This window comes from Zalophus californianus, chromosome 6 (assembly GCF_009762305.2).
Source record: "Zalophus californianus isolate mZalCal1 chromosome 6, mZalCal1.pri.v2, whole genome shotgun sequence".
NCBI lineage: Eukaryota > Metazoa > Chordata > Mammalia > Carnivora > Otariidae > Zalophus > Zalophus californianus.
In genome coordinates, this window is record NC_045600.1 from 96,982,663 (window position 1) to 97,001,956 (window position 19,294).

Consider the following 19,294-nt stretch of genomic DNA (forward strand, 5'->3'; position numbering starts at 1 on the left):
AAACATAGAGAATGTGAGGAAAAAGAGATGATTTAATTATCTCCTTTGGAGTCAAGTCACAGAAACACAGAGAAAAAAGAAACTGGGATAAAAACTTCTATGAACTAGGCCACACCAAGCAAGTGTGAAAAAAAGAATCTTATCTGAAAAGTAATAATTTAAACACTAGACAAAGTATTTAGGGTAACAATTCAGACACTGTTAGAATAAATTTCAATGGCAGAAATCTTAAACCAATTTATATCTTAAGACGTATTTAATATCCATATTTAACTGTCAAATATAAACAAAAAGTAATGTTGAAATTGATCACTTTTATGCTTTAGTTTATTTCTAATCAGTTAAAAATATCTAAAATATGATTAAGGCATGGCAAATGCTACTCCAAAAATTTTAATTTTAAAAAGAATAGCATCTGAGGAATTCTTAATCTCAGGAAACAAACTGAGGGTTGATGGGGTGGTGGGGGGTGGGAAGCAAGGGGTGGCTGGGTGATAGACACTGGGGAGGGTATGTGCTATGGTTAAGCGCTGTGAATTGTGTAAGACTGATGAATCACAAACCTGTACCTGTGAAACAAATAATACATTGTATGTTAAAAAAAAAAAAGAAGATAGTAGGAAGAGAAAAATGAAGGGGGGAAATCAGAGGAGGAGATGAACCATGAGAGACTATGGACTCTGAGAAACAAACTGAAGGTTCTAGAGGGGAGGGGGATGTGAGGATGGGTTAGCCTGGTGATGGGTATTAAAGAGGGCACGTACTGAATGGAGCACTGGGTGTTACACGCAAACAATGAATCATGGAACACTACAAAAACTATGATGTAATGTATGGTGATGAACATAACATAATAAAATTTAAAAAAAAGATAATTTAAAGGATATCATATGAGACCTTCCAATTGAATAAAAAAAAAAAAAAAAGAGCATCTGAACTAAGCTGCTAGAGGTAAGCCCAGCCTTGAACTAACAAAACCTGGGTTCAGATTTGCCTAGTTATTTCATTTCTTTGAGTCACCCTTAAAGGGAGGGATGGATGATATTTGCTTCCACTTATTTTATACAGATGCTATAACATTAATATATACTTAATAAATTTATAAATCATGCATATATGCTTAGGTTTAACCTAGATTTTAGACAGGTGTAAAACATTTATATACCATTTAACTTATGAAATATTCACTATCTTAACACTTTTTTTTAAAGATTTTATTTATTTATTTGTCAGAGAGAGAGGGAGAGAGCACAAGCAGAGGGAGAGACAGGCAGAAGGAGAAGCAGGCTTCCCGCTGAGCAAGGAGTCTGGGATCGTGACCTGAGCTGAAGGCAGATACTTGACCTTGACTGAGCCACCCGGGTACCCCTATCTTAACACTCTTAAAACAAGTGTTCCTAGAATCTATTTCTGCCTTCAAGGTTGTCCTAAAAGTTTCACTTACATTAGTTAATAGAACAGGAATCACACACTTAGCTGGTAAGCACTAAAGTATCATACATATAAAATTAATGTTTATATACAAAATGGCTATATAAAAAATTTAATGCAATCATATTCCTTAAAATATTAAGGAGAGTTTCTTAGAGGGATTTGGAGAGAACATGTGTGAACCAGAAAACACTGCAGCCAAAGTTGTGAAGTTTACAAATCCGAAAGTCTGTGATTCTACCTAGAGGACTGCTAAAACAGGCCATATATTATTTAGTAAGAAATCCATTTAAGATTAATGCCTATGTTTCTTTCCCAGGCAACAGGAAAGAACAGCAGTAGCTGCAGCTGCTACTATCCAGGCTGCTAAGTGTTTCTAGCAACACCAGACTTTCTAGATTGGTTCATTCCACCAGCTTCTTCTTTGGTCAGATTTCAAGACCAGGAACAACTTTAGATTTACAACTTTAGAAACATAATGTAAAACAGCCTACACAAAATGACACAAATCGTTTAAAAAAAAAAAAAAGATGGGCAAATATACGTATTAGACAGATATCCAGAATGGGTCAAAAATATTCATATCAAAGGAGAATTTAACACAAGATACACTCAATATGACACAGGATCATTTTTTTGTTGACAACATGCAAAAACTATAACAAAGATAAAAATCATGAACCTTTTATCTTGTGTCAAACAGCCCAGAGATCTATAAAATTCAGAAGTTGAGCTTCATTCTCTGATCACAATATAATGAAACTACAAATTAATCAAGTGCAAAACAAAAGAAAATGAAAGAACTCTCTCAAGCACATGAAAAGTTAAAAAAAACAACAAACTTCTATTTTGGGTCAAAGAAGAAATTAGAGCTATAATATCAAACTATTAGAACATAAGGATAATTTTAATAAATCATATCCGTATCTAAGGGATACAGCCAAAACCATAATCAGAGACAAACTCAGATATAAATGTTCATATCTTAAATAGGAAAAGAATGAAAACAAAGAATTCCATTTACAGAGTAAGAAAAAAATCCCAAGAAAATCAGGAGAAGGAAAAGAAAGGCACCTAATAAGTACGAAAAGAGACAAAAAACAAAACAAAACAAAACAAAAAAACCCACCAAAAACCAAACACCCTGATATATCAATCTTAGCTTCATTTTTTTTTTTCTAAAAGAAAACCAATAGAAATAAACTACAGCTAAGTATAATTTGAAAAAAAAGAGGAAAATTCAAATGTATAAAACCAGAAATATGAAAATAGATATAAGAGATATAGAAGATAACTCAATTTAGGAGAGAATAATATATGTAATGCTATGCTGATACATTTGAAAATCTGAATGAATTCAAGGAAAAACAAATTACTAAATTTGATGAAGTAAAAACCTAACCAGAAAAAAACCACAAAAAATTGTCAAAGAATTACCTCCAACAAAGGCTCCAGGCCTAGATGGTTTTATGGTTGAGTTCTTTAAAACTTTCAACAACAAATAAGTCCCATGCTATATAAACTGTTCCAGAGCACAGAAATTTAGGGAAAGAGTTCCAATTCATTTACGAAGCTGGCCTAACCCTGATATCAAAACCTGACAAAGATAGCACAAAAAAAGAAAATTACAGACCAAAATATTCACTCATAAATATAGATGCAAAGATCCTAAATAATATACTTGAAAACAGAGATCAACCATACACTAAAAGATTACACATCTTGATATGAAGAGAACATTCATTCTAGAACTAAAAGAAGGGTTTATATGTTAGGTAATATCTTTATATATCACATCAATAGGTAAAAGAAAAAAGCAGTTCATAATAATCTCAATAAATGCCCAAAAGCGTTTGATAAATTTCAATATCCATTTCTCATAAAATAGCAAATAAGGTCTTGATCAACTATAAATGAAACATCCTTAACATCAAAAAACTATAAGAGGAAATGATGCCTATCATTGTTATTATTTAAAATCAGAAGGAAAATCTATTAAATGTAATAAAATAGAGTGAGGAAGATATATAGAATAAATTTTACTCGAGTCAAAAGTAACAACTGAAAAATTCAGTATATATAAAATACAACATAAATAGAACAGAAGTCTATAGATAGCCTATAAACCTAAACAAATCAGCAGTAAAGCAATAGAAAATATATTTTTAACATAAATAACAAAAAAAAAATTACCAAGGAAAAAAAGAAAAACAAGTGGACTTAATTGAAGGGAAAAAACTGAAACTTCACTGAAGGGCATGAGAAAGACATAAATTAAGAAACATACTTCTAGCTCTGAAATTAATTTTTCTAATAGAAGATTTCACATTTAATGCATTTTGAATCAAAATTCCTTTGAGGTTTCCTTTTTTAAAGTTAGAAAAGTGATCCCAAACTTCAAATGAAAAACATTAACTGGTCTGAAAATAAAACCAAGGAAATTTTTTAAAAAGAGGGATAGCATAGTAAGGGGAGTCTGGTCCTACCAGTTTTTTAAATAGCTAATAGTTAAAATATTAAAAATGGTATGGTACTGGAATAAGGACAGAAAACATCAAGGAAAAAAACTGAGTCTAAAAGGGCTTTAGTAATAAGTTAAAAGTTATATTTCAGATTAGTGTGTTAAGAGAAAAAAAATTATTCAATAAATGAGGCTGGGATAATTAGTTAGTAATATTCAGAAAAAAACTGAAGTTAGTGCCTTATCTAATGGCATTTTCACCAAGACTAAAGGATTATATATGAAGAGTGAAATAAGAAATATCTTTAAAAAAATCTAGGAAAAATACACAGGTATTGAGCTGCTAGTGGCATGGCGAAGTTATTTCTAAGCATAATAGCAGTGCTACAAGCTGTAAAGAAAGTGGCTAAATCAGACTACTTAAAAAGAGATTAAAACAATACACAGTAATCTTAAAAAATATTTACATTTTAATAGTTAATATCCTTAATATATAAAGGTCCATAAACCCGCAATCTCAATTTTGATAATATACACTAAATTATATCATCAAGAATGTTCGCTGCAGTGTTATTTGCCACTGTTCCCCCTTCAAGAATTGTGTAAACAGTGGGGCCAAATTTGGTTAAACAATAACAAGAACATACACAAAAAAAGAAGGCATTAGATAAAAATAAAAAGAAATAAACCAAAGTGGTTATTTTTAGGTAGTAAGATTTACTGGTACTAGTTTTTTTTTTTTTTAAATATGTTTATAACTCTTTCCCAAAACTGTAATGATGAATACAAATTACGTTTGTAATCCAAAAATAATATAAACACATTATTGATCATTTTCATAAACATGAGATTATCAGAATTCAAGTTTCAACAAATACAAAAGTTCAGGATCATTTGTAAATTAAACATTTTGCATGCTGAAAGCCCCTTAAATAAGCTTTCTGTTCCTATTAGTATCTTAATTTAGTATGAAAAGAGTGTTAAGTCAGTCAATGGTGTCTTAGATTATATCTTCATTTTTTCCTCTCAAAGGGATTTTGATTTTAATGACTGTGAAAGGGATTAATTTCACAAAAAATACATCTGAACATCATTGCAATAAATTATACAAGGGTCTAAATGCAATAGAATAGCTTAAAATAAAGGTATATTTCATATTAACAACATTTTTTCAGTGAGTATTTAAAATAGAATCAATTTCAGACTCGTCATTCTATGTTAAGTTTTTACGCAGGAAACCTCATTAAGGTACTCCAAATAGGAAGATGACTAGTCTAAAAGGCCATTAGGAAAGAACAAAATTTCTCTAAAAATCTTTATGGAGAAGAATGTTATTTTGTGTCTAATTGAAGTCTCTTCTGTGATTTAAAACTCTTGTACTTAAAAAAAAATGTAGTTATACTACATTTTGCTTTCTTTAGATAACACAAAATAATTAAAAAACTTTTAACTAGCTATTTCCTGATACTTTGATCTACTTCTTGCCTGTCTATAGTCCTCCTACATTTTTCACCTCTCAAGTTATTTGAACCCACATGGCAAATTATGGTTTTAGGTAATGCATACTCAAATGAAAGAAAAATTTGAATTTGGAGCTCCCACATGCTATGATGATGTGGACACACAAACATACTTTTTTCTTAGCCCATGTCATGCTAATACATGTTACTGTGGGTCTCTTACCCCAGTTGTATTATTTATACGCATGTATACTAATTGTATGCATACTAAGTTGTATTTTGAGCAGCTTATTTATTCAGCCTAAGTGGAAGTCATAGCTAACTTTACTTCTAACTACTTGACCAACCTTTTCTACCCACGCAGTATGCTATCACTCAAATTTAACAAATTTGCCTTTGGCAAAGAACTCATGGAATCTGAGTTCTACCCCTATACTGGCCCCTAACTAGTTTTGTGACACTAGGAGAGTCACCTAACTTCCCTGGGTTTCAATGTTTTCATCTATATAATGGGGACAGGAGTGCACTAAAAGACTTAAGTCTTAAAACACTGAAATTTTATTATCAATGTCAGGGATCAGAGACCATTCTAATCACTCTTAATATTAAATTTGTGTCTACTATGCGGAAACCCGGTAGGGAATATAACAGAAAATCAAGTATATTCTTAGTGAAACGGTTTTTGAACTAAGATACCCAGACTGAGGTATAGTACTGTACTGACTATAAAGAGAGGCATAATCATTAGCACAATTCTTTCACATTCCATGAACAGAATGGATATTTCTTTCTTAGTCACGTTATGATACAAAATTTCCCTTACCTACTACTTCCGTTCAGCTGTAGTCAGTGTCCCTTCCTTTTATCTGTGCTGCTCTCCACTACAACTACAAATCAATTACTCAAAATTGAAGCTCCCACTGCTCCCACAAAATGATGGAGTGCTTTATCTCTCTTTTTGTTTAGGAAAAACCTGTAACTTTTCATAATGAGAAGAATGATGAGAGCTTATGGAAATCTCAGAAAATGATTTAATAGAAAAATATAACAATTTTTTGTCACAGGCAGGAAACCTTTCGGAATATAAGGACTGCTTTCCTGGGTCAGAACATAAGGACACTTCCACAAAGTTAGGGTGCTGTCCCTAATGACAACACAGGAAATGGTTCTACAGCAGAAAGAGGTCATTTCAAAAAATATATGAATATCTTGAGTCTTATTAATTAATTATGAAAATGTCATCTACTATTTTGTCCAATTTGCCTTTTGGGAAACTAGCAAGGCATCTCTGGATAACTGGTTCCTCAACATTTCCTACTTGAAACAACTTTTAGAATTTTAAAGCTATTAAGAAACCTCATACTTCTTCAACTGCCTCACTTTATAGATAATGCATCTAACAAAAAGAATGGTTAAAACACCTGTCTAGGTCACAGATTTAATGACAAAACCAGTCTGTTGATACTCAATCCAGAGTTTCTTCAACATACCACATGTTTACTGATATTAACACCCTTTCAATTATTAATATTTGCTTCTTTGTAGTTTTACAGGGTTATCTGTTTTAATTAGTTAAGTTTAGTGAAAAATTAATACTTACTATAAATACATACATATTTTTCATGAATGGGAGGGGCTGTGTCTTATTCATTATATCCTCAGAACTTAAGACAGGGTCTGGCATTCAACAGATTGTTATAAATTAAGAGAATGAACTTTATAGACTTGGGTCACATGCACTCTTAGCTTTAATTTTCTGAAAGAGAAAAAAATCTAAAGCTCTTCAGTTTAACTTTGTTCCCTTGATCATTTCAGACATTTTTCTCTAGACTTTCTCCAGCTCCATTATGTTCCTTAAGGTGAGGGAATCACAATTTTGAATGAAGGTAGAAGTTTTCTTTCTAGGTACTAAAATCGCAGTAAGTGTAGTGTCCCTTTGCCTCATTTTACACTGGTTAACAAAGCAGTTATTTGACACTTTTCTTTCAAATTGTGTAAGTACAACACACGAATGCTTGTTGGTTTGACATTTAAATACTCTGAAAATTTTGGTTTTATTTACTCTGTCAGAATAAATTCCATCTTCCACATCAATTATAAAAATGTTAAATAAATCTAGACTTAGCAACTATTAAATTTTCTTTATCCAGAAAGGCCCATTAGTCTCTATATTTATGTTTCCTGTATTTAAATAAATTATCTGTACAAATGACATTATTTGAATATGTATAAGCCACTGAACTCCCACATTCATGAATAAGTAATTCACAATACTCTAGAAACTTAGCTTTTTTTTTTTTTGGTTGGTATAGAGAAGCATTAGAAAAGTTTTGGACATATGAAAAAGGCCTTTAAGAAGTCTAAATAAAAAACATGTTTTAGTTTTCCCTTTCACACTGACTTATTTATTGCCTTCCACTGTTCTTCTAACCCCAGACACACCCTTACTTTCATCCTTAAGAACTCTATAGGAACCCTTTCATTCAGCAATCCTATACCATTATCATTCTACCCTCAAACATCCCTCCTATCATCCCAGAAGAACGCTAGAGAATCCTTTTACTCAATAATTCTGTCCTTTATGATACATGCTAGCAGAGAAGCTTAGAGATGGAAAGAACCTTAGAAATCTCTAAGTCAAAATCCCATATATGAGCATGATATTCACCAATGATAAAACAAATCACTACAGTCAAGTATAGTACTTAAGCTCTTTAACACATCAGCATGCCTAATGTATGCACATGATACTTACTTGTACTCATCATAGACTTCCTGTTTGGGCAATGAAGTCTCAGGATGTTCTTCTAGGGTATTTCGAATCCAGGAAAAGGCATGCATTTGCTGTGCCCGACTAGATGACACGGCATTCTGATCACTAATTGTAAAACAAAAACGTGTTTTAGCTGAACCAGACAACAATTAATTGATAATTTTTGAGCCAGGCCTGTAAGTTCCATTAAAGAACTGCATGTAAACACACTATAAATGACCAAATCAAACTCAAGCCATATAATAGATGCCCAGTTATCTATATGCAAATTGTCCACCTGTGGTTGTGAGCCATTTTCTATAGCTAGTGACTGACTGAAGTTACTACCCTGTTCCATCCCTCCCGATGGGTTCTACAGTGGCACAGGTGATGGAGCACCGACAACATAAGGTATTTGTTTTGGTGAAAATGACCTCGAAGTGGATATTTGTTCACTCACTTGCCTGTTCATTTGCCTAAACTTACCAAATCATCAAACTTTTAAGTTGTGGAAAAAATATTTTCTATTTGCTTAGCATGTTTTCAGGTAACTACCCTGAAATCTTATTAAGCACTCCATGCTCCAGAATGCAATTCACATCTGGGAGATCATGAGAGGACAAATCTCCTCCTACGGTCCTTCCTGTAACTGGCTCCCCTCCCCATGCCAACACTTCTACTAAACATCCTCAGTTTTTACTATATGGCAGCATCATTTATAAACTAAACCCATAAAATGGACACCCAAGATAACATGAGGGAAGATCCTCTACTGATTCCGATATTCATCTCAACTAACTATAATAATACTTTAATTCCAAGGAAGATAGTGAGCGAGTTTCTAGGACAAATAAATGCTTAAAATGGTTATAAAATTTGGTTTGAGGGAGAAGAGGTAAAAGCAACAGAATTTTCATGCTATTTCTTTTCATACACAATTTTAAAGTAACAGAATTTTAAGTGTAACTTACATGAATGAAATGAACTTTGAGAAATACTAAGAAGGATAATGAAACTTTAATAGAATACATGAGCTAAGAACTTCTCTATATTCCACATGAAACTATTAAATATTTTTAGTAATGAAAATACAGCAATATTCCCAAACGCACTTAAAGTATCTTACATTTATAATAAATTCATGTTCCATATATGCAATTTAACTTTTTCTTTTTTATATTGTCATCTATTCACCTAGCAGTAACTAAAAAAACTGTAACTTCATTGCTTACAATACGTATCTATTTTTTGCTTTTCTGTCTAATTTTCACAATCCCTCACACTGCAAAAATATACTGATCTGTTTAAAAAACATAACCCAAATTGCATTTCATAGCATTTACCCAGAAGCATAAATGAATCAGCAAAAACTATAAGTAAACACTTAACCAAATATGATCAAAGACTAAAAGATCTACTGTTTTGCCATTCTGTTTTCTGATGATTTTAGGAATAGCACACAACAATAACAACCATGACACACACCCCACACACACCTTAGGGATGTCCTATTAACACTGTAATTAAGGCAAAAGCAAGAAGAGATATACCTTTTCTCTCCATTGCTGAGACCAGAAGGCAGCTGAAGGTAGAGGTAGAGTTTCTCTAGGTCTGTAAAATTCTCAACTTCTTTCTGGTTACAAAAGATGAAAAGGAAAACATCATTTTTAAAACACTTGTTTATCCCTCAAAAAAATTTACGAACACCTGTGTACTGTTGGTAGGAATGTAAATTGGTGCAGCCACTGTGGAATACACTATGGAGGTTTCTCAAAAAATTAAAAACAGAAATACCATATGATCTAGTAATTCCACTACTGAGTATTTACCCAAAGAAAATGAAACCATAAATTCAAAAAGATACATGCATCCCTATGGTTATTGCAGCATTATTTATAAGAGCCAAGATATGGAAGCAACCTAAGTGTCCAGTGATAGATGAATGGATAAAAAAGATGTGGTATAGATATACAATGGAATATTACTCAGCTATAAAAAAGAATGAGATCTTGCCATTTGCAAGGACATCAATGGACCTAGAGGGTATTAAACTAAGTGAAATAAGTCAGTCAGAGAAAGACAAAACCATGTGATCTCACTCATATGTGGAATCTAAAAAATGAAACAAACAAAAAGAGCAGAAACAGACCCATACATACAGAGAACAAACTGGTGGCTGCTAGAAGGGAGGAGATGGGAGATGGGCAAAATGGGTGAAGGGGAGTGGAAGATACAGGCTTCCAGTTATGGAATGAATAAGTCATAGGGATGAAAGGTACGGCAAGAGAGAATATAGTCAATGGCATTATAATACCATTGTATGGTGACAAATGGTAGCTACACTTGTGAGCACAGCATAATGTACAGAAACTTGATGAATCACTGGTATACACTTGAAACTAATGCAACATTGTGTGTCAACTATGCTTCAATAAAAAATAATAGTTAAAAAATATTGACTGTCCAAATTTAAACCAGATGGAATGAATCACCTGCCAAAGAAAAAATTTAGGCTTTTTTCCTCATCAATAAAATGATAGTTAAGTTGTTTGATAAATTTATTTCACATAAGAAGTTACTAAGAGAAAAAAAATGGTACTTTCCTCTTAATTCTTATATTCTAGATATAAATAAAATCAATGCTTAGACAAAAATTTCTCAGTTTTAATCACATTTAAAGAAGGAAGACTGCACAGGATTATAGGAAAAGTACTAGACTAGAAGTCAAAAGAATATTCATTAGTTAGTCTTAGCCTAACAATTTAACTGGCTATGAAGCTTTGGTTCTCTGGCAAATTTTCCTTACAACTGTAAAATGGATACGATGACTTCTATGACCCTTTTCTAATTCTCAAAAACCTAGAACACATGACTGATGATGCTATTGTCACATGCAGATAGAAATGAAGTTTAAAAATATTGAAGTACTACCAACAACCCTTTCCACACAATGCAGATGTAATTATTTGTAGAGTTGCAGCAGTGGCTGCTATTTAGAGGACCTACTTGTCAGATTCTCTATAGCTATTCTGCAACTACATCCTTTTCTCTCTAAACCTATCCTTTAAAATAATTTCTGCTACACAGAGGACTGTATATAGCTTTCTTTCCCAGCTCTGTTTGCCACAAAGTAGCTTTAAATGTGCCACAAACCCTGTTACAGTGAAAACATCACAGTGAAATTCTGGCAGCCTAATTCAAGCAAAACTCCATTGCAACTGAAAATGTGGACAAATTATTGGCATTCCTGGTAGCAGAATTTATTCTTATGTAATAAAACACAGTTTAAACAGATCCAATTTTAAAAAAAGTTTAAAACAATATAACTTAGCCTATTCTTACTCTCACCAAAATTCATCTATAAAACAATTTAATCCTAGAATTCATCCATAAAGTGATTTAATCTATCAATTACATGTAAATAACTCCCAAATCTACTTTCTTTTTTTCATTTCACTGTCTATGCAGTCTTTTTCCAATTAGTTTTCACTCTAATACCTATTAGATTTATCAGCAATATCTTGGATAACTCTCCTCTCTAAGGAAAAAAAAAAAAAACACACATAGACATTTTTTTCCCCAACTGTTACTTAAAACCTTCTTTTCTCTAGTTCCCCAGTATTCAGTTTTAGAATATGCTTAATTTTGTTCCTCATCATACACTCCACTTTACTTAGCCCTCTTAAGTCCCCCGTATTCTTCCAGGCTCTTTGTTTTCCTTGCCACTATATAAGTCTAGGTATTTAGCTGTCTTTCTTTTAACAGTAAAGGATAATTCATTTACTCACTTATTTATTTATTAATTTTATTTCCTGCCACAAATGATTTGCAATAATTACAAACTCACAATGAACCTGCAAAGACTGGAAATACACAAACGAACAACACAATAGTCCTTGCCCTTAAGGAACTTAGATTCGTAATCACTAAAAAGTACAACACTAGTTGGTTTCCCTACCTCCAACCTTTCCCCACTTTAATGTATCTTTAGTTCCTAAAATACTTTCTATTGAATATTATTAACATGACCTACCTAATCTCAACAATGACTAACGATATTAAATCCAAAGTAGATTATGTTACAAAAAAACCCACATAAGAAGTTAAGTTCTCAAAGCAAAGGTATTGAAACTGATTTCAAGTTGAGGGGAAACCTCAAATATTACCTAGTGAGTTGAATGAACTAAGGTGATAATTTCCTACTATTATGATTGAGATCTCGTTCTCTCTTTTTTTTTAGAGAGGAAGAGAGAAGGGGCAGGAGGGAGAGAATCTCAAGCAGGTTCCACACCCAGCGTAGAGCCCGACATAGGGCTTGATCCCACAAACCTGAGATCATGACCTGAGCAGAAATCAAGAGTCGGACGCTTAACTGACTGAGCCACCGAGGTGCCCAAAGATCTCTTCTGAAAACTTATGAGGACTTTTCTCTCACACATTTCGCTCTTTGTAAGAAGACACACAAAAGGAAATCTTTAGACTAAAGTTTGATTTAGATGTCAAAAAACTTTCCAAGAAACCACTTTAACTTAATTTTGCATGTGACCTAGTTAGTGCTTTGATCTTTCACATCCTGAACAGAAAAGCCTGTAGCAAACAATCAGATTCAGCATTCAGTTTGATTAGCATGTGATTCAGAGGGGGGAAAAAAGGTGTAATGTAAGATAAGCAAAATCAAGTTACTTTTGGAGGCTCAAGGTAGAGTCTGGTATTCGAGTCCTACCACTGAAAATCCCCTTCCCTTCTGAAGTTTTGGCTGATAAAGAATATTCATTTACACCATGAACTAGTAGCATGGAGCTATCTAATGCCTTCTATGAGGTGCAAGTAAAGTGGTAAAGAGAACACAGAACAGAGACAGCACTCGTCAATATTCCATTTGCTCACCTACATTTCTCAGTTTCCTTTGCAGCTAGTATAGGACCATGAATGGAGCACAAATGATATATTTCATTTCTCAGTTAACATAATTAAGAATCAATGCTCCATTTTCTTTCTCCCTTTGTGCACCTTGGGAGTTATGTATTTCACTGGTGAAACTATAACATACCAGTGTCTAAATGGGAGTTCCCAAGGGACTATGTGGAGCAAGGGCCTCCAATGATCTGCGCTGTACATATAATATGAATGAAAGTAAATATGTGTGGTTATGCCACTGGTATTTCAGGCTTGCTTTGTTATGGCAACACAGTCTAGCCCATCCTGATTAATACAGAAAGCTAGACTTTTCCCTCTAGCACTTCTGAGAGAACTGAAGATCCCTTGTCCATATGTAGATAAAAATGTGAGGAGGGGAAAAGGATTCCTCTCTGCAATCACAAAATCTTTTATTCAATCATTTTTAGAATAGTATTTAACTTACTGTGAAATTTCAAATTAAATTAACCACGAGTATTATTTATCAAAATGGAATATGAGCTAAAAAAAAAAAAAGGTTAGAATATACAGCCTTCATATTCTCTTCCACTTAACTTTTACTTCTAGAAACAAACGAAACAAACCAAAAAAACCCTACTTCGGGCACCTGGATGGCTTAGTTGGATAAGTATCCTACTCTTGATTTCACAGCTCATGTCATGATCTCAGAGTTGTGAGATCAAGCCCTGTGTAGGGCTCTGCACTGGGCATGGAGTCAGCTTAAGATTTTCTCTCTCCCTCTGCACTCCCCCTGCTAAAAAGCAAAACAAAACAAAATGAAAAACAAATAATAAAACCCCCCCAAAGCCTACTCTAATTCAACTCTAATATAATTTTGGACACATGATACTATAATATGCCTATATGTCCCTCTACTTTGGGCCACGGCAATTACTCAAGAATTTATACTCAATTAACTTGCATTTCCTGGAGGGTTTTTTGCATTTAGTGTTCAAAAAATGATTTTCAGTGTCTAGTTATACCTTCCCCCCTCAACTAGACTGAAGATTCTAGTTTGCCCAAATTCAATCACCATTTTATTTTTTTAAGATTTAGTTACTTATTTGAGAGAGAGAGAGTGTGCGTGCAAGCAGGAGTGGGGGGAAGAGGAGAGGGAGGGAGAGTGAGACTCCTCAAGCAAACTCCCCACTGAGCACATGCAGTCCAATGTGGGGCTTGATCCCAGGACCCTGAGATCATGACCTGAGCTGAAATCAAGAGCCAGCCACTCAACCACTGAGTCACCCAGGTGCCCCAAACTCAATCTTTTGAAACAGAATCCTGAAAGATAAGACAGAGCCAGGTGGGGATCCTTTTAATATCCCATTTAATTTTTTAAATTTAAAATTATGAAGCATTTCAAACAAAGTACAGGAAGTAGGTACACATGCACCACTATTCATTTTTAAAAGATGCTAACTTTTAGCCGTATTTGCAAATTCGCTGACTTTAAACAGACTGTACAATAGCTGCATGGATTAAAACCAGCTTATTCATTCCTTACTGATAGACAGTTTATCATAAAGTTTCATTATTTCAAATAGTGCTACAACAAAAATCCTTTATTTTTGACTGCTGTATCTCTGTGCAAGAGTTTTTTTTACGGTAAATACTTAAAAGTAGAAATACTTGGTCATCAAGGATGCACATCTTCAACTCTACTGGGTATTTCCAAATTACTCCCTGAAACCACAGTTATGCTAATTTGTATTTCCAACAGCAAAGCTACAATTTTTCTACATCCTCGTTAAAACTTAAACGTTAGCTACTCTTTTTTGTTTTTTTAAAGATTTTATTTATTTATTTGAGAGAGAGAGAATGAGAGATAGAGAGCACGAGAGGGAAGCGGGTCAGAGGGAGAAGCAGACTCCCTGCCAAGCAGGGAGACCGATGCGGGGACTGGATCCCGGGACTCCAGGATCATGACCTGAGCCGAAGGCAGTCGCTTAACCAACTGAGCCACCCAGGCGCCCAATGTTAGCTACTCTTATGGGTATGAAAAAATATTTCACAGTCTTACGTTTTCTGGTTGAAGATAAGATTGAATATTTATCATTTGAGTTTACTCTAATACAATGGCTATCAAATTTTAGCATGCATCAGAATCACCTGGAGAGTCTGTTAAAGACTGCAAAACCCAACCTCCAGAGTTTCTGAATCAGTACGGTCTTGAGTGGGGGCCAGGGAATCCTGATTTCTAATACGTTCGTTCCCACCGATGCTGATACTGCTAGTCAGAGAATCTCAACTAAAGAACCACACTGTTCAAGAAACCACACATTTAAAAATGAGGGTATTTATCATGTAGTCTATATACTAATTCTCTATTGGCTATACATGCTGCTATTACATTCTCCTAGTTGTAGCTCATCTTTTCATTTTGTTTTTGGAGTCTTTGATGCAGAGATGTTTTTAACTTCCAGGAAGTCAAATATATCAACCTTTTCATTTTTAATCTGCGTTTTCTGTGTCTTGTGTTGAAATCCTTCCCTATCCCAATGTGTCATAAAGGTACCCCCTGTTTTCTTTTTAAAGTTTTGTTTTTCATATTTAGGTGTTTAATTCCCCTGGAATTAATTTTTCTATAAAGCAGGGCTCTGATTAAAATTTTCCCACAAGGTTAGCTAATTGTCCAATATATTGAGTAATTCACCAGTTCCCTTCTAATTTTTCATTCCACATCTATTATGGGATTCTTGTTTACTTACAGGTTAAAAAGAATGCCATTTTTACTTTTAGTATTTAAAAACACCTTTCTCTAAGTTATAATTTAATTTAGAAAAAAAATCAACAATTCATCCTCGAGAGTAATATATAACAAAACGTATAATTCACTGATCCTTCTTGAACTTGTGTCAGAGATTCTTCATATAAAAATATTACCCAATAATTGATTAACATAGTAATAAAGCAGCTTTGATAGAACTTTTATAAATCTGAGTTTAACAGGCAAATACCTGTTGATAACTAGTATGAATATATGACCTATATTATATATTAAAAATGAATGAAACAGCTGTTACTTGTGCTTGATAGACTGACCCTTCAAATCTAATCTATCTAAAGCAGTAAGATATAGTAGTAGTGACATGTAGAATATAGAATTAGAAGGCTTAGAGCCAAATTCCAGATTTGCACTCATTAGCTTTGTGATATTAGCAAGCTGTTCAAGCTGAGTAATCTGTAAAAGAGTGATAAAATGCTCATAAAATTTTTGTGAGGATTAAAAGCAATTTATAAAATATATCTATGATAGATATTATTATTATATAAATATTATTCTGAAATGTAATTGCTTAAAAGATTTTTGTAGAAGAGTTTATGGTTCAGATTCTATCAACAAGTACATAATCTTTTATTTGAAAAAGCAAGATGTCTTGTAGGAAATATTTTAGCCTTGTGACCTCCACTAACTTGGGAGGTATACCATAAGAACAAGGCTCCTAGGTTTCATGTGTGAGCATCACACTTGCCCCTAAGTTATTGAAGCAGTTTCCCACCAACAGTGACTTTCCACAGGGTGAATACAGAAAAAGGTGGATACTATTTCCTCCTAAGCCATCAAGATGAAACAGAAGTTAGAAATTACTTCTGACAACAACTGTGCTATTAGAGAAAGAAATCAATTTAAGCAGAATAGGTCAGAAACAAAAGCTTTCCTAAGTTGGATTTGGAATGAAATATGTAACTTTCCACCTGTCTTCTATCATAAAAAATACGTGAAACAATATTCTATATTTCAAAAACTGAGTTTCGGGGTGCCTGGGTGGCTCAGTCGTTAAGCGTCTGCCTTTGGCTCAGGTCATGATTCCGGGATCCTGGGATCCAGCCCCACATTGGGCTCCCTGCTCAGTGGGGAGTCTGCTTCTCCCTCTCCCACTCCCCCTGCTTGTGTTCCCTCTCTTGCTGTGTCTCTCTCTGTCAAATAAATAAAATCTTTAAAAAACAAAAAAAACCTGACTTTATTTTTAGCATTTCTGCCTCTGAACTATCAATATAAATGGATGGATTGCTGAGGATCAGGGAGAATTTCAAATGTCTGATTACCAGGACTTGAAGCCCTCCAAGCAGATGATAAGGAAATATATTCCCAGTATTTACTGCCATGGAATATAGTTATAAGATAGCCTGAATGGAGAGATCCGCTCCTATTTTTAGGGACCATCTTGAATCGGGTTTATGCTATAATTTCTCAAATGTCAATAGAAAGGAATTTCTCCTGTTTGAAATCAGTTTCGCTATAGTGATGTGTTTCCTCTTATGAGACTTCCCTCTCAGGTGTTACTGAGGTTTTTATTTTTTGTTTGTTTGTTTTGTTTTTAAATAAGGTCACAAAACTGGGAAAGGGCTGATGTTTACTAAGACCATAACAAATTGAAGGCTCAACTGTGAAGCTTTCATGCAAATCCATGATGGTGAATTGACATCTGAGGATCATTATTTTTATCTCCAGAAAAAGCAGAAACTCTTCTATTGAGATGTATAAATACCCTTCAAAGAACTAGCTAGGTTGACAATGACTGAGTTCTGGTGGAAGATGACCAACCAGGCTATCACATCCATCATTAGTTCTTCAAACTTTACTTTTCAAAGGGGTATCAGAAAAGGGTCTTTTATAAAAAGTTTTAACTTAAATTTGTATGCAGAACAGTCAGCTTAAAATCTAGAAACCTACATTCTCCAGTTTGACTGTTTCTTCCGTTAACCATGTATAGAGGGAAAATACATACACTGAGAAGACAGTCGTGCTGGAATTTGCGTTTGATTTTATAAACTACAGAAACAAAGCAAAAAACAAAACATAAAAAAAATCTAATTTTTTTCTCCTCAGGTGACACTGATTCAGGAGCACAGTACTAAAAGGCCTCTTTTTTCACCAGCATCATTGACAGAAGGACTAAAAGGGGGAAAGTAGAACCTTATTCTATAGCCTTTTTTTAATTTATGGAAACAATCAACATACCTGATATTATATTCTCTCAGGCCCCAGCAGTTGTGAAAGCTGTCCTCCCACAGGATTGAATAAGGAAGATAGAGAAAAAGGTCAAGGTATGAGGACTCTAGTTTTCAATGCTTGTTGCTTAGAATTCTTAATTTTCACTTGCCTAACTTGCTATGATAGAACTATGGTGGGCGTGGGGGTGGGGTGTGATTTTCTTTTGAGCCACCTGCTATAAACAATGTTAAGAGGAAGTTGTTTTTCCATTCTCTAGAAAATATAAATCAAATGGGGAGAGTAATTTTTATTGTATTTGTGTTATTGTGAGAATTTACTCTATTTGTAAACCTACTGAATTAGATATAAAATGAAAATGGTTTAATTCTGTTTAAAATATTCTGCTCTGAGCAATGTCCACAGTAGCCTAACTGTGGAAAGAGCCGAGATGCCCCCTTCAACAGACAAATGGATAAAGAAGATGTGGTCCATATATACAATGGAATGTTACTCAGCCATCAGAAAGGATGAATACCCAACTTCGCATAAACATGGACAGAACTGGAGGAGATTATGCTAAGTGAAATAAGTCAAGCAGAGAAAGTCAATTATCATACGGTTTCACTTACTTGTGGAAAATAAGGAAGAGCATGGAGGACATTAGGAGAAGGAAGGGAACAATGAAGGGGGAGGAAATCGGAGGGAGAGATGAACCATGAGAGACTATGGACTCCAGGAAACAAACTGAGGGTTTTAGAGGGGAGGGGGTGGGGAATGGGTTAGCCCAGTGATGGGTTTCAAAGAGGGCACATATTGGGGGTGCCTGGGTCGCTCAGTCGTTAAGCATCTGCTTTCAGCTCAGGTCATGATCCCAGGGTCCTGGGATCGAGCCCCGCATCAGGCTCCCTGCTCAGCCAGGAGGCTGCTTCTCCCTCCCCCACTCCCCCTGCTTATGTTCCCTCTCTTGCTGTGTCTTTCTCTGTCAAAGTCAAATAAATAAAATCTTAAAAAACAAATAAATAAATAAATGAATAAATAAATAAATAAAAATAAAGAGGGCACATATTGCATGGAGCACTGGGTGTTATACGCAAAAAAATGAGTCATCAAAAACTAATGATGTTCTGTATGGTGACTAACATAAATAAATAAATAAATAAATAAATAAATAAATAAATAAATAAATAAAAATATTCTGCTCTGGATTACGAATGTGATCTGAGTCCATTTGAAAGACATCAATTACTAAGGGACAGCTTTAAAAAAAGTAAACCAAGGCTGACAAGCAAACTTCAGTGAAACCCAAACTTACTTCCTTCTAATTCTGCTGGGTGATC

At 34.1% G+C, this 19,294-nt stretch overlaps 1 protein-coding gene across 4 annotated transcripts in view; it reads right to left on the minus strand.

Moving 5' to 3' along the window:
• Positions 1–19,294, minus strand: part of RFX7 (regulatory factor X7) — a 136,277-nt gene that overhangs the window by 45,696 nt on the left and 71,287 nt on the right. For all 4 annotated transcript variants that reach the window (XM_027571081.2, XM_027571082.2, XM_027571080.2 and 1 more), the window contains 2 exons: positions 9,655–9,737; positions 8,108–8,230 (listed from right to left, as the gene is read on the minus strand). In XM_027571081.2, the coding sequence (XP_027426882.1) occupies positions 8,108–8,230; positions 9,655–9,737 (206 nt within the window). The remainder of the gene's footprint in view (positions 1–8,107; positions 8,231–9,654; positions 9,738–19,294) is intronic.